The sequence below is a fragment of the Salmo salar genome, chromosome 20 (genome assembly GCF_965601325.2).
Source record: "Salmo salar chromosome 20, fSalSal1, whole genome shotgun sequence".
Lineage (NCBI taxonomy): Eukaryota > Metazoa > Chordata > Actinopteri > Salmoniformes > Salmonidae > Salmo > Salmo salar.
In genome coordinates, this window is record NC_138310.1 from 65,071,628 (window position 1) to 65,085,012 (window position 13,385).

Here is a 13,385-nt window from a genome sequence, read left to right on the forward strand (position 1 = left end):
GAAATGTCCTCTGGTCTGATGAAACAAAAATAGAACTGTTTGGCCATAATGACTATTGTTATGTTTGGATGAAAAATGGGGAGACTTGCAAGCTGAAGAACACCATCCCAACCGTGAAGCACGGGGGTGGCAGCATCATGTTGTGGGTGCGCTTTGCTGCAGGAAGGACTGGTGCACTTCACAAAATAGATGGCATCATGAGGGAGGATAATGATGTAGATATATTGAAGCAACATCTTAAGACATCAGTCAGGAAGTTAAAGCTTGGTCGCAAATGGGTCTTCCAAATGGACAATGACCCCAAGCATACTTCCAAAGTTGTGGCAAAATGGCTTAAGGACAACAAAGCCAAGGTATTGGGGTGGCCATCACAAAGCCCTGACCTCAAATCTATAGAAAATTTGTGGGCAGAACTGAAAAGGCGTGTGCGAGCAAGGAGGCCTACAAACCTGACTCCGTTACACCTGCTCTGTCAGGAGGAATGGGCCAAAATTCACCCAACTTATTGTGGGAAGCTTGTGGAAGGCTACCCGAAACGTTTGACCCAAGTTAAACCATTTAAAGGCAATGCTACCAAATACTAATTGAGTGTATGTAAACTTCTGACCCACTGGGAATGTGATGAAAGAAATAAAAGCTGAAATAAGTCATTCTCTCTACTATTATTTTGACATTTCACATTCTTAAAATAAAGTGGTGATCCTAGCTGACCCAAAACAGGGAATTTTTACTAGGATTAAATGTCAGGAATTGTGAAAACTGAGTTTAAATGTATTTGGCTAAGGTGTATGTAAACTTCTGACTTCAACTGTATTATATAAGAAACTTTGCAACAGTTACATACAGTCTTATCATAGGTCATTCTGATGTATCATACCTATGAGTATGGATTACAAGTGTGTATGTTTTGCATGTAATGGTGCCATCAGTACATTCCATTCCAGTACACCACTACATGCCTTGTCAGTTAGTCAACAACATCAGGAGACTCAGTAAGTCAATATTTACAAACTACAATATATGAACTGTCTGTACATTCATACATTTCGTCTGGATAATCCACCTATACATTTTTAATAAGTTTGCTTTGAAATGTCGTATGTTCTAGATTACATCGAGTTACTTTGATTTTTTTTTGTTGTTGATTTTTTTTACTTCCGGGTTGTGAACGTTTCCTTTTCCTGGTTTTATTCGCTAGCTTTTGGAGAGAGCAACAACGAAGTTTTTATGGTAAGTAAATTGATCTGATCAACATTATATCACATTTCCATTACAGTATAAGAGTACGGTCAAATAAGGAGAGACTTCACGAACATTCCTGTGTAATACTTTTGAGTGACAACCTTTTTTTTCCCTTTGATGTTGCCTTCTGTGTTAGCTCAACTAGCAAACGTGCTTCCGTTATCATTAACCAGTTTAGTTCGTTTTTAGCACATTGTCAAAGGGTTTTTGTTATGAAACAAATATATGATATTGTTTTTGTGTAAGGTTTAAGTAAGCTAACGCATCTTGCTAAAGAAAAGAGTGATTCCTTAGATGTTTCAGGAGATGCTAGGCTAATGCTACATAGCCATTTAGCTAGCTAATGTTAACTGGCTAGCTAGAGGTACCGCTTCAATCGCATCCAGCTATAAAAGAACGTTTGCGTCATCTCCGTTAGGAAGGAAGGAAGGAAGGAAGGATGGATGGATGGATGGATGGATGGATGGATGGATGGATGGATGGATGGAAGGAAGGGAGGAAGGGAGTAAGTCAGTTAGTTATCTACTTGGGTTCTCAAGCATTTTGGAGCCGGGAACCCCATTTGTGATAGCAAATTCATCAGGAACCGCCACATAATCAGAACACAACTGGAGTGAGAAAAAATAGCATACTATGGGTTTTACTTTGACTTTGGCATTGTATGTTCGGACGAACCAAGTCTCGGCCCCTGGGAAGGAACTTTTTTTAGCAGTTTTATTTTTAAACATTAACACGTTTTCCATGCTTAAAGCACATTTTCTGCAATCCTACATATTTTGTCATAGAGCGGAGCGACTTTTTGTTGTTGCAGCTTTAAACCTCAAATCCAGAAATTCTACACATTTTGCCAGGAGGCAGTCTCATGGCAAAAGTTGCAGTTTTAAAGCTTGAATTACAATGAACATTTTATTGGTCACATACACATATTTAGCAGATGTTATTGCAGGTGTAGCGAAATGCTTCTGTTCCTAGCTCCAACAGTGGTGTATCTAACAATACACATAAATCTAAAAGTAAAATAATGGAATTAAGAAATATATAAATATTAGGATGAGCAATGTCAGAGTGACTGACTAAAATACAGTATATACATATGAAATTAGTAAAACAGTATCTAAACATTATTAAAGTGATAAGTGATTCTATGTACATAGAGCAGCAGCCTCTAAGGTGAAGTGTTGAGTAATCGGGTGGCAGCTGGCTAGTGATGGCTATTTAACAGTCTGATGGCCTTGAGATAGAAGCTGTTTTTCAGTCTCTCGGTCTCAGCTTTGATGCACCTATATGGACCTCGACCCCTGGATGATAGCGGGGTGAACAGGCCGTGGCTCGGTGGTTGATGTCCTTGATGATCTTTGTGGCCTTCCTGTGATATCGGGTGCTGTAGGTGTCCTAGAGGGCAGGCAGTGTGCCCCCGGGGATGCGTTGGGCAGACCGCACCACCCTCTGGAGAGTCCTGCGGTTGCAGGTGATGCAGTTGCCGTACCAGGCAGTGATACAGCCCGACAGGATGCTCTCAATTGTGCATCTATAAAAGTTTGTGAGGGTCTTAGGAGCCAAGCTGAATTTCTTCAGCCTCCTAAGGTTGAAGAAGCACTATTGTGCCTTCTTCACCACACTGTGTGGGTGGACCATTTCAGATTGTCAGTGATGTGTACACAGAGGAACTTGAAGCATTTCACCTTCTCCACTGCGGTCTCGTCGATCTGGATAGGGGTGTGCTCCCTCTGCTGTCCACGATCAGCTCTTTCGTTTTGTTGAGGGAGAGATTATTTTCCTGGCACCACTCCGTCAGGGACCTTACCTCCTCGCTGTTGGCTGTCTCGTCATTGTTGATAATCGGGCTACTACTTTTGTCGTCTGCAAAGTTGATCAGGATCAGCATAGTGGAGATGTTGTTTCCTACCTTCACCACCTGGGGGCAGCCCGTCAGGAAGTCCAGAACCCAGTTGCACAGGGCGGGGGTCAGACCCAGGGCCCAAGCTTAATGATTGAGCTTGCAGGGTACATTGGTGTTGAAGGCTGAGCTATAGTCAAAGAACAGCATTTTTACATAGGTATTCCTCTTGTCCAGATGGGATAGGGCAGTGTGCAGTACGATGGTGATTGCATCATCTGTGGCTCTATTGGGGTGCAAATTGCAGTGAGTCTAGGGTGTCAGGTAAAGTGGAGGTCAAATGATCCTTAGCTAGTCTCTCAAAGCACTTCATGATGACAGATGTGAGTGCTACAATGTGATAGTCATTTAGTTCAGTTACCTTTGCTTTCTTGGGTACAGGAACAATGGTGGACATCTTAAAGCAAGTGGGGACAGCAGACTGCGATAGGGAGAGATTGAATATGTCCGTAAACGCTCCACCCAGCTGTTCTTCGCATGCTCTGAGGACGTGGCTAGGGATGCCGTCTGGGCCGGGAGCCTTGCAAGGGTTAACGCTTAAATGTTTTACTCACGTCGGCCACGGAGAACGAGAGCCCACAGTCCTTGGGAGTGGGTCGCGTCGGTGGCACTGTGTTATCCTCAATGCGGGCGTGATTGCCTTACAGAGGGAATAACCACACTGTTTGTATTCAACCATATTCCCAGCACCTTGCCGTGGTTAATGCAGCGGTTCGCATTTGCGCGAATGCTGCCATCTATCCACAGTTTTTGGTTTGGGTAGGTTTTAATAGTCACAGTGAGACCAACGTTCCCTATACACTTCCTGATGAACTCAGTGTCCGTGTATACGTCAATGTTATTCTCAGAGGCAACCCGGAACATATCCCAGTCCGCGGTTGCATGACGTCGGTGTCCGCAGCGTGGCTGGTTTTCCCTTTGTAATCCGTGATTGTCTGTAGACCCTACCACATATGTCTCATGTCTAAGCCGTTGAAATGCGACTCGACTTTGTCTCTGTACTGACGTTTTGCCAGTTTGATTGCCTTACAGAGGGAATAACCACACTGTTTGTATTCAACCTTATTCCCAGTCACCTTGCCGTGGTTAAATGCGGCAGTTCGCATTTGCACGAATGCTGCCATCTATCCAAGGTTTTTGGTTTGGGTAGGTTTTAATAGTCACAGTGGGAACAACATCCCATATACACTTCCTGATGAACTCAGTGTCAATGTAATTCTCAGAGGCAACCGGAACATATCCCAGCCGCGTGATCAAAACAATATTGAAGCGTGGATTTCGATTGGTCAGACGAGCATTGATAGACCTTAGCACGGGTACTTCCTGTTGGAGTTTCTGCCTTTAGGAAGGGAGGAGCAGAATGGAGTCCTGATCTGATTTGCCGACGGGAGGGCGAGGGAGGGCCTTGTAGCCATCCCGGAAGGTAGAGTAACAATGGTCTAGAGTTTTTGAAGCGCGATTTCTACGGACAATGTGTTGATAGGACTTCGGTAGCGTTTTCCTTCAATTTGATTTGTTAAAATCCCCAGCTACAATAAATGTGGCCTCAGGATTTGTGGTTTCTTGTTAGCACAAAGTCCAGTGTAGTTCCTTGAATGCCGTCACGGTATTGGCTTGAGGGGGAATATACACGGCTGTGGCTATAACCGAAGAGAATTCTCTTGGGACAGTCGGCATTTGAGTGTGAGGTATTCTAGTGCGTTTATGTTCAAAAACATTTTTCAAAAACATTTTAAGGGGAATACAAGAAGTGTTGAAAAATGTATAAATGGTGGAGTACTGTGGATACCAATATCCCTGTGAGCCTTCCAGGCCCATGTTGCCCAACGTTAAGAACATAAATTGTAGATTAAAGGAGCTAAATGTAAACATTTTGCATTGTAGTTCCAGGAAATGACCTTATACTAAATCTACAGTAATAGTGGAATGAAATTACAAAGCAAAAAATATCACACCCTCTCAACTTATTCCACTGATCCTTGGCCAAATGTATTTAATCTGTGAGTAATATTCATTTCAGATCTGGTCCCGGACCCCACTTTGAGAACCCCTGATCTACTAGATGGGTTATTGACAATGAATATAGTTTATTGACTGTACCAATCGATAGTCTTTGCTGTCAGGGTGCAGCAAAAATACTTTTTCAATGTTTGAAAAAAGTTGACATCATGTTTTGTTAATTTAAAGACATTTTCTGAATTTTATCCTAGTTTAAAGAAAAATGACATCCCCTCATTCTTGTAGAAATCAGTTGACAAGTCTAGTGTGATCAAAAAATTGTGTTGTATAACGTTGTCTTATGGTTTATTATCCTCTATATAATGTATTGTTTTCTGGCATGCTTTAAAACAATCTTGCTTATAGGCCTTAGTTATATTTAATGTATATATATGATCGTTTGCCCCTAATTGCTGCAGCTAAGAGAAACTCTGTTTTTTATTTTTTATCTTGTAGCCCCAAGTGACTGTGTCAGTGATTCATGGGACATGCTATTGACAGCCTTTGGGAAGATTCTGAATGGGAGGGCTTGCTGCTGAGAACTGACTACAGCCACAAATCACCTTTTCCCTGCAGCTGACCCCGACTGCAACTACCATTATTCCAGCCCATAATTAACCTGTCATGTCTGAACCGAAGGAGTCGGGTGATCGTGGGAAAGACAGGGAGCGGGGCGCCCGTCCCAAGGTGAGACACAGCCGGTCTGAGGAGAGAAGAGATGCCGGCGGGGGGCAAAAGGGACGAAGAGGAAAAAAGAAAGGCCAGACGTCCCATGAGCAAGCTGGGGAGCGGCCTGTCAGCGATGGGTTTGAGTATGGGGACCTACTGACTGGTCTGGAGCCCAGGGACCGCTGCTCCTCCTCTCCCCTGAAGGAGGGCAGGAGATGGCAGGGCCTGGAGGGGGTCACTTCACTCAGCCAGGACAGGGGGACAGCCAGGCTGGCACAGGGGACAGCTGAGCCATCAACCAGTGAGGCTGAGGGCAGGGGGGCAGGTGGCAGTCGCACACTCCGCCAAAAGATCCAGGATGCAATGGGGCAGTGTTTCCCCATAAAGACCAACACTCCATCGTCGTCCAGTTCCACTCAGCAGGTCTTTATGCCACAAGCTGCTGCTGCCGGGGCTGGGTCCTCCTCGCGCCGCAAGATCCACCTTACTGAACTCATGCTGGACGACTGTCCCTTCGCTGCAGGCACCGAGCTGGCTCAGAAGTGGTACCTCATCAAGCAGCACACAGCCCCCATCTCCACACCTCCCGTAGTGGACACCTTGGTGGTCAGCACTAGTGCCTCTGCCTCAAACATGGCCGCCGTGGTGGAGGATGTGGATGACCGGTTGCGAGAGCGCAGGCGCATCAGCATCGAGCAAGGCGTGGAGCCGCCACCCAACGCAGAGATCCACACGTTTGAGGTGACGGCCCAGATCAACCCTCTGTACAAGCTGGGGCCCAAACTGGCCCATGGTATGAATGAGCTGGCAGGGGACGACAGGGCTACCATTCACCAGCAACAGCAGCTGCTTCTCCAGAGGCAGCAGCAGCACCAGCTCCTGCTGCAGAGCTGTCTGGACACTCTGGATGAGGTGGTGGCCGTGGCCGCCTCCTCTTCTGCCTCAGCATCTGCCTTGGTCCCTGTCTGTGAGGCTACTTCTGTGCCTGACCCCATGGTTGACCCTGAGGTCACAGCCAGTCTCCAGCCAACCGAAATTGTTGTGTCCCAGGCTGAGGGTCCCCCTACTCAGGACGGCTATCGCATCCACACCCAGATCGACTACATCCACTGTCTGGTGCCTGACCTGCTGCAGATCACTAACCTACCCTGCTACTGGGGTGTGATGGACCGCTATGAGGCCGAGACTCTGCTGGAGGGCAAGCCAGAGGGCACCTTCCTCCTCCGCGACTCAGCCCAGGAAGACTACCTCTTCTCCGTCAGCTTCCGCCGCTACGGCCGCTCGCTGCACGCCCGCATCGAGCAGTGGAACCACAACTTCAGCTTCGACGTGCACGACCCCAGTGTTTTCCATGCACCCACCGTCACAGGGCTGCTGGAGCACTACAAGGACCCCAACTCCTGCATGTTCTTCGAGCCTCTGCTGTCCAACCCCATCCACCGCACCCTGCCCTTCAGCCTGCAGCACGTGTGCAGGGCGGTGATCAGCAGCTGCACAACCTACGACGGCATCAACGTGCTGCCCATCCCCCACACCCTGAAGAAACACCTGAAGGAGTACCATTACAAGCAGAGGGTGAGGGTACGGAGGATGGACACCTGGTGGGAATAACAAAGACCTGGTGGAAGTGAACCACAACTAGGTTACTAACTAAACACTATGGAGGCGGGCCTCGCTCAGTGGACAACCAGTTGACTCACTCCATTTCCTTCCATTTGTCTTTATTAACATATACCTACCTACTGCATTCACTGTATACCTAGCTACCTGTTTTATCTATTTATTATTTACGGTATAAGACCAATGTCTTAAACTCTGTGGATACTATGTTAATTCAATTCTGATGCACATTCACACATTTTTCTCTGCTCACAATAAACTTCGGATTCATCGTAATGATACACCATGTGTGTAGAGATGTATCAATTCTTTGGGTTGAAGTGAACAGAGTCAAGGCTGGTTTGGTGGATGTCTTATGGAACACGTACAGGTTTAATAATGGGTCAATGAATTACCATTGCCAAATGTAGGCTACTGGAGATGAACAGATGTGACTTCTAGTAGATAATGTGGATGGCAACCTGCTGGCAAGCTGCTGAGGACCTAGCCGGTGGTATAAACCATTTACAAATTCATTTTTTATATATTTTGTGTCATTCCTTTGAAGGCGAAAGAAAGGTACTTGAAAGGGAATTTTTGACTCGTCCTAATTACTTGAATAATCCAATACTTTCCTGTATTGCCTATAGTTTTCAGAGGTAACTAAAACTATGGGGTGTAAGGCAGGTAAATGTCTCAAGCTTCTATCCATGTGAGATGTTACCGTTGTGTTACTTCCTATCAAATTAGAGAACACTGAAGCCATTGCTGAATGCCTAACACAAAATGAATCCAATTGCATGCGAATTGAAGCCGTTTGTCAGTGTTAGAGCAAACAGACAGTGAGTGACGATAATAGAGCTGTTTTTTTATGGTGCTGAGAACAGAACATGAAGCGGCACCTGCTGAGAAGAGCTCTATCTCTGTCTAGCTTTGGTCTATTGATCTTCTCAGCCTACCACTGAGCCTGTGTTGGAATCAGAGTAATGATGATGGAAGCACATTTAGGCTACCCTTACGTTTTGATTATTGAGTCATTGTGCCTTGTGCTTCGAGGCTATTGCTTTAGCCTGGTCCAATATACACATTCCAGCATGATGGTGATTTTAGGAAGGCCTCCATTTTGTATTGCGAAGTGATCTCAATATCATGTTTCAGTACTGGCTATATCAAAGAGAGCAGTGTATTATCAATGAGCTTTAAAAAAATAAAACTCCCTTTTTAGTACCTTGTCCTCATGACCTGACCTGAAAACCTTGCCATGCTGTTGTTGAATTTATGCCATCTCTCTGTTGATGATGTTTAGGCCTGAAAGGCTGATGAAACGATACAGTTAGTTATTTGTACATTTACACATCCCTTCTGCTGCGACTAAAAGCAGATCTGGAAGAATTCAATAAAGCAGACCTCTAACATGACAGACAGGAAATTGTATTTGCATATATAAATAGAAACTATCCCTTTAGTAAATTAAATAAATACATTTTTGTATTTATTTAACCTTTATTTAACTAGGCAAGTTAAAGCAATGAATGCCCTCGTAAATGTTCCCAAACAAGACATAGAGGACAAAAAACATTTAATGCAAGGACTTTCATTTGACGTTTTTTTTGGGGACCCATTCATGGATTAATTGCATAATTTACCTATGCAGTGAAGTGATTGACCACTTTGTGTGAACACAATTTGGTATTAATGGAAACACACAAAGAGAGGCCTCTGTGCTAATTGATGTGTGCAGTGTGCAATAATTACAGTGGACAGCCGTCCTGATATTAATGAGTGAGCATGGAGAATGCACTTCTGTCAGCAGCCATCTTAAGTATCATCACTGTGGTATGTCTTCAGATGGATGCTTTGATTTAATCTAGAGCATTTATTTTATTATGCTACTGTTTGTATTTAACCTTTTATCACTGAGGAGGATGTCACCCTACTTTATGAAAAGTTCAATGTCAGCACTCAAAATGCAGTGTTAGGGAGACATCCCACTGGGCACAGACTTCATTTCAATGACTAGTTTTGATTTATATTTGGTTGTTGTCAACAACCGTGAAAACCACAAAAAATATAATGTAATTGGGTTTAGGTTAAAAGTTGGGTTAAAAAAAGACAAAATTCCCTTATGTTTATGGCTTTTTTCAAATCCAGTCAGTTTTCCACATTGATGCAACATCATCACATAGAATTTTTTTGTTGACATGACGTGGAAACAATGTTGATTCAACCAGTTTTTGCTCAGTGGGATGGCCTTGTATATTTCCATAAGACTAATGTTAAAATGTTTTCTATGTTGGAGGACACATTTAACCTACAAAACCATTCTTGGGCACATATAACTATTAAAGTGTAGTGTTGGAAAGTAACAATGGAAGTGCTCATCTTGACATAATGGTGTCTACAACGTGTATGCCTTTGCCTGGCTAGAGATTCCTCCAGCTTCATATGCATACAGTAAACTCATTCAACATTCAACTTTAGAGTTTTTTTTCTTGAGTACTCTCTCTGTAGCTCTCCTCTTTAGAGTTGATCGACGTTGGCTATAGGAGGCTGCAGGGTTGGGCATTGCCCACCCAAAATGTCATGTTGCCCACCCAATGGATTATGCCTGAGTTAATGTTAAACATATACAATTGCAGTAAGCAAGCTTTGAAACAGCCAAAACATTTGTGACTGCCCACTAAGGCATAATCTTAGAACTTGCCCTGGAGTTGATCTCCAAGTCCTGTATGTCTTACTACCTTTGCCCTTCCTCTGACTTGTTACATTTTCCACCAACTGTTTTTATGATGTGTGATTGATATAATCAGTTTCCACAGTGGGAACTACAGTATCACATCACGCTATTAGGGAGGGATGATTGCTCACTGTGCTGCTGTGAAGAAGAGCATTGCTTTCCATTGGGATAACTATCTTGTTTGGCTGAGTACCAACTATGTTTTTGCATAGTACATTTTCTATTCAGATATCTGTCCAAACAACCTTAATTGGATTTAGAGTGCTGAACAAAGAGTGCTGTTCTGGTTGATTAGGTTTAGATGTTGTTGTGGGAAACTGGGAATACTTTCATTGAGTTTCCCAGAATCAGCAATCCTCTCAGACACGGTAACAATTGCCTTTGTACCCAAAATACACTGAAGTGGACACATCAATGGTTTCAAATGAGTGAGGAAAGTAACACTTTTTGGTTTATGACCAGGTCTAAAATTAGTCACCATACTATGTTCAGCTTCAGTCTAATTAGAATCATCCCATCTGCCAAAGTGTTTATTAGATACCTCAATCAACTCCTACGATTGCAATCTCTCATGTTGTTCTAAACATCACACTCAGTACAACCCACAGAGCAGAGGAGCAGTAGTAACGCTGCTGTACAGCCAGGAATGCAGTAGGTGGCTCTAAAGAGCTTCAGCAGACTGTGTGTGTGCAGTAGATGGGAGGGTGATTGGGGGTGGGGTGCTGTGGGGGGAGTGTGACTGCTGCTGCTGCCAGCGCCCTGGCTCTCATCATGCAGGTATTACAGGCGTCGGGGGAGAAGGAGGACTTCACTACGCCTGGATCAACGTGCCCAGAGGGACACGAGGCACAGCAAGGCACAAAGTTGATTGGCCACACATACTTAGTCTGTTTGGGTCTTTCCCGTCTTCCTTTGAGGGAGAATATTTTCCCTCTCAGCCTAATCTGTAGATTAAGAAATCAGGGGGGTGGAGAACATGCTTGGAGTGTTCACAACACCTGAAGACAATATGTTCCCAAATAATATGTGGTTTAGAATCATAAAAAACTGTGAAATGGCTCATCGTTGGGGAATGAGTCTCTCAGGGGTGGTAATGTTGTCTGTGTCTGTATGTATTGGGTCCTGAGCAGGAAAATAATCATGAGAATCATCCACTCTGTATCTAGGACATGAATTCAGAGGAGGGTGTATCCAACTGATTCCAGATTCATGCCGGATGGATAAGGCTTGACGAGAGATTCCTCTTGTCCACCCAGGGAGTAGGAATACATTTCAGAGGGCAAGCAGGAGTTGTGCTGGCAGAGGAAACTCTGCAGCTGACAAGTTCTTTCACTCTTACTAAATTAATGCCACAGGAGGCCGGTGGCACCTGAATTGGGGAGAATGGGCTCATAGTAATGGCTGGAATGGAATAAAAAAATAATGTAATTTTTTTATTTATTTCACCTTTATTTAACCAGGTAGGCTAGTTGAGAACAAGTTCTCATTTGCGGCCTGGCCAAGATAAAGCATAGCAATTCGACACATACAACAACACAGGGTTACACATGGCATAAAGAAAACATACAGTCAATAATACAGTAGAACAAAAGAAAACAAAAAGTCTATATACAGTGAGTGCAAATGAGGTAAGTTAAGGCAATAAATAGGCCATGGTGGCAAAGTAATTACAATATATCAATTAAACACCGGAATGGTAGATGTGCAGAAGATGAATGTGCAAGTAGAGATACTGGGGTGCAAAGGAGCAAAATAAATAAATAAATACAGTATGGGGATGAGGTAGGTAGATAGATGGGCTGTTTACAGATGGGCTATGTACAGGTGCAGTGATCTGTGAGCTGCTCTGACAGCTGGTGCTTAAAGCTAGTGAGGGACATATGAGTCTCCAGCTTCAGAGATTTTTGCAGTTCGTTCCAGTCATTGGCAGCAGAGAACTGGAAGGAAAGACGACCAAAGGAGCAATTGGCTTTGGGGGTGACCAGTGAGATATACCTGCTGGAGCGCGTGCTACGAGTGGGTGCTACTATGGTGACCAGTGAGCTGAGATAAGGCGGGGCTTTACCTAGCAGAGACTTGTAGATAACCTGTAGCCAGTGGGTTTGGCGACGAGTATGAAGCGAGGGCCAATCGGCAGACTCGATAGCCTTGGCTTTTCTAATGACTGCCTCGCCTGGTTCACCAACTACTTTGCAGACAGAGTTCAGTGTGTCAAATCGGAGGGCATGTTGTCCGGACCTCTGGCAGTCTCTATGGGGTTACCACAGGGTTCAATTATTGGGCCAACTCTTTTCTCTGTATATATCAATGATGTCGCTCTTGCTGCGGGCGATTCCCTGATCCACCTCTACGCAGACGACACCATTCTGTATACTTCTGGCCCTTCCTTGGACACTGTGCTAACAAACCTCCAGACGAGCTTCAATGCCATACAACACTCCTTCCGTGGCCTCCAACTGCTCTTAAATGCTAATAAAACCAAATGCATGCTTTTCAACCATTCGCTGCCCGCACCTGCCTGCCCGACTAGCATCACCACCCTGGATGGTTCCGACCTAGAATATGTGGACAACTATAAATACCTAGTTGTCTGGCTAGACTGTAAACTCTCCTTCCAGACTCATATTAAACATCTCCAATCCAAAATCAAATCTAGAATCGGCTTTCTATTTCACAACAAAGCCTCCTTCACTCACTCGCCGCCAAACTTACCCTAGTAAAACTGACTATCCTACCGATCCTCGACTTCGGCGATGTCATCTACAAAATAGCTTCCATTACTCTACTCAGCAAACTGGATGCAGTCTATCACAGTGCCATCTTTTGTTACCAAATCACCTTATACCACCCACCACTGCGACCTGTATGCTCTAGTCGGCTGGCCCTCGCTTCATATTCGTCGCCAGACCCACTGGCTCTAGGTCATCTATAAGTCAATGCTAGGTAAAGATCCGCCTTATCTCAGTTCACTGGTCACGATAACAACACGCACCCGTAGCACACGTTCCAGCAGGTATAGCTCACTGATCATCCCCAAAGCCAACACCTCATTTGGCCGCCTTTCCTTCCAGTTCTCTGCTGCCAGTGACTGGAACGAATTGCAAAAATCGCTGAAGTTGGAGACTTTTATTTCCCTTGCCAACTTTAAACATCAGCTACCTGAGCTGCTAACCGATCGCTGCAGCTGTACATAGTCCATCTGTAAATTGCACACCCAATCTACCTACCTCATCCCCATACTAT

At 44.5% G+C, this 13,385-nt stretch overlaps 1 protein-coding gene across 1 annotated transcript; it reads left to right on the forward strand.

Moving 5' to 3' along the window:
- Positions 1-972: 972 nt before the first annotated feature.
- Positions 973-7,707, forward strand: LOC106581160 (suppressor of cytokine signaling 5). Its single transcript, XM_014163031.3, has 2 exons — positions 973-1,230; positions 5,594-7,707. The coding sequence occupies exon 2, from the start codon at positions 5,762-5,764 to the stop codon at positions 7,415-7,417; it is 1,656 nt and encodes a 551-aa protein (XP_014018506.1). The 5' UTR covers positions 973-1,230; positions 5,594-5,761; the 3' UTR covers positions 7,418-7,707.
- The last annotated feature ends 5,678 nt before the right edge of the window (positions 7,708-13,385 follow it).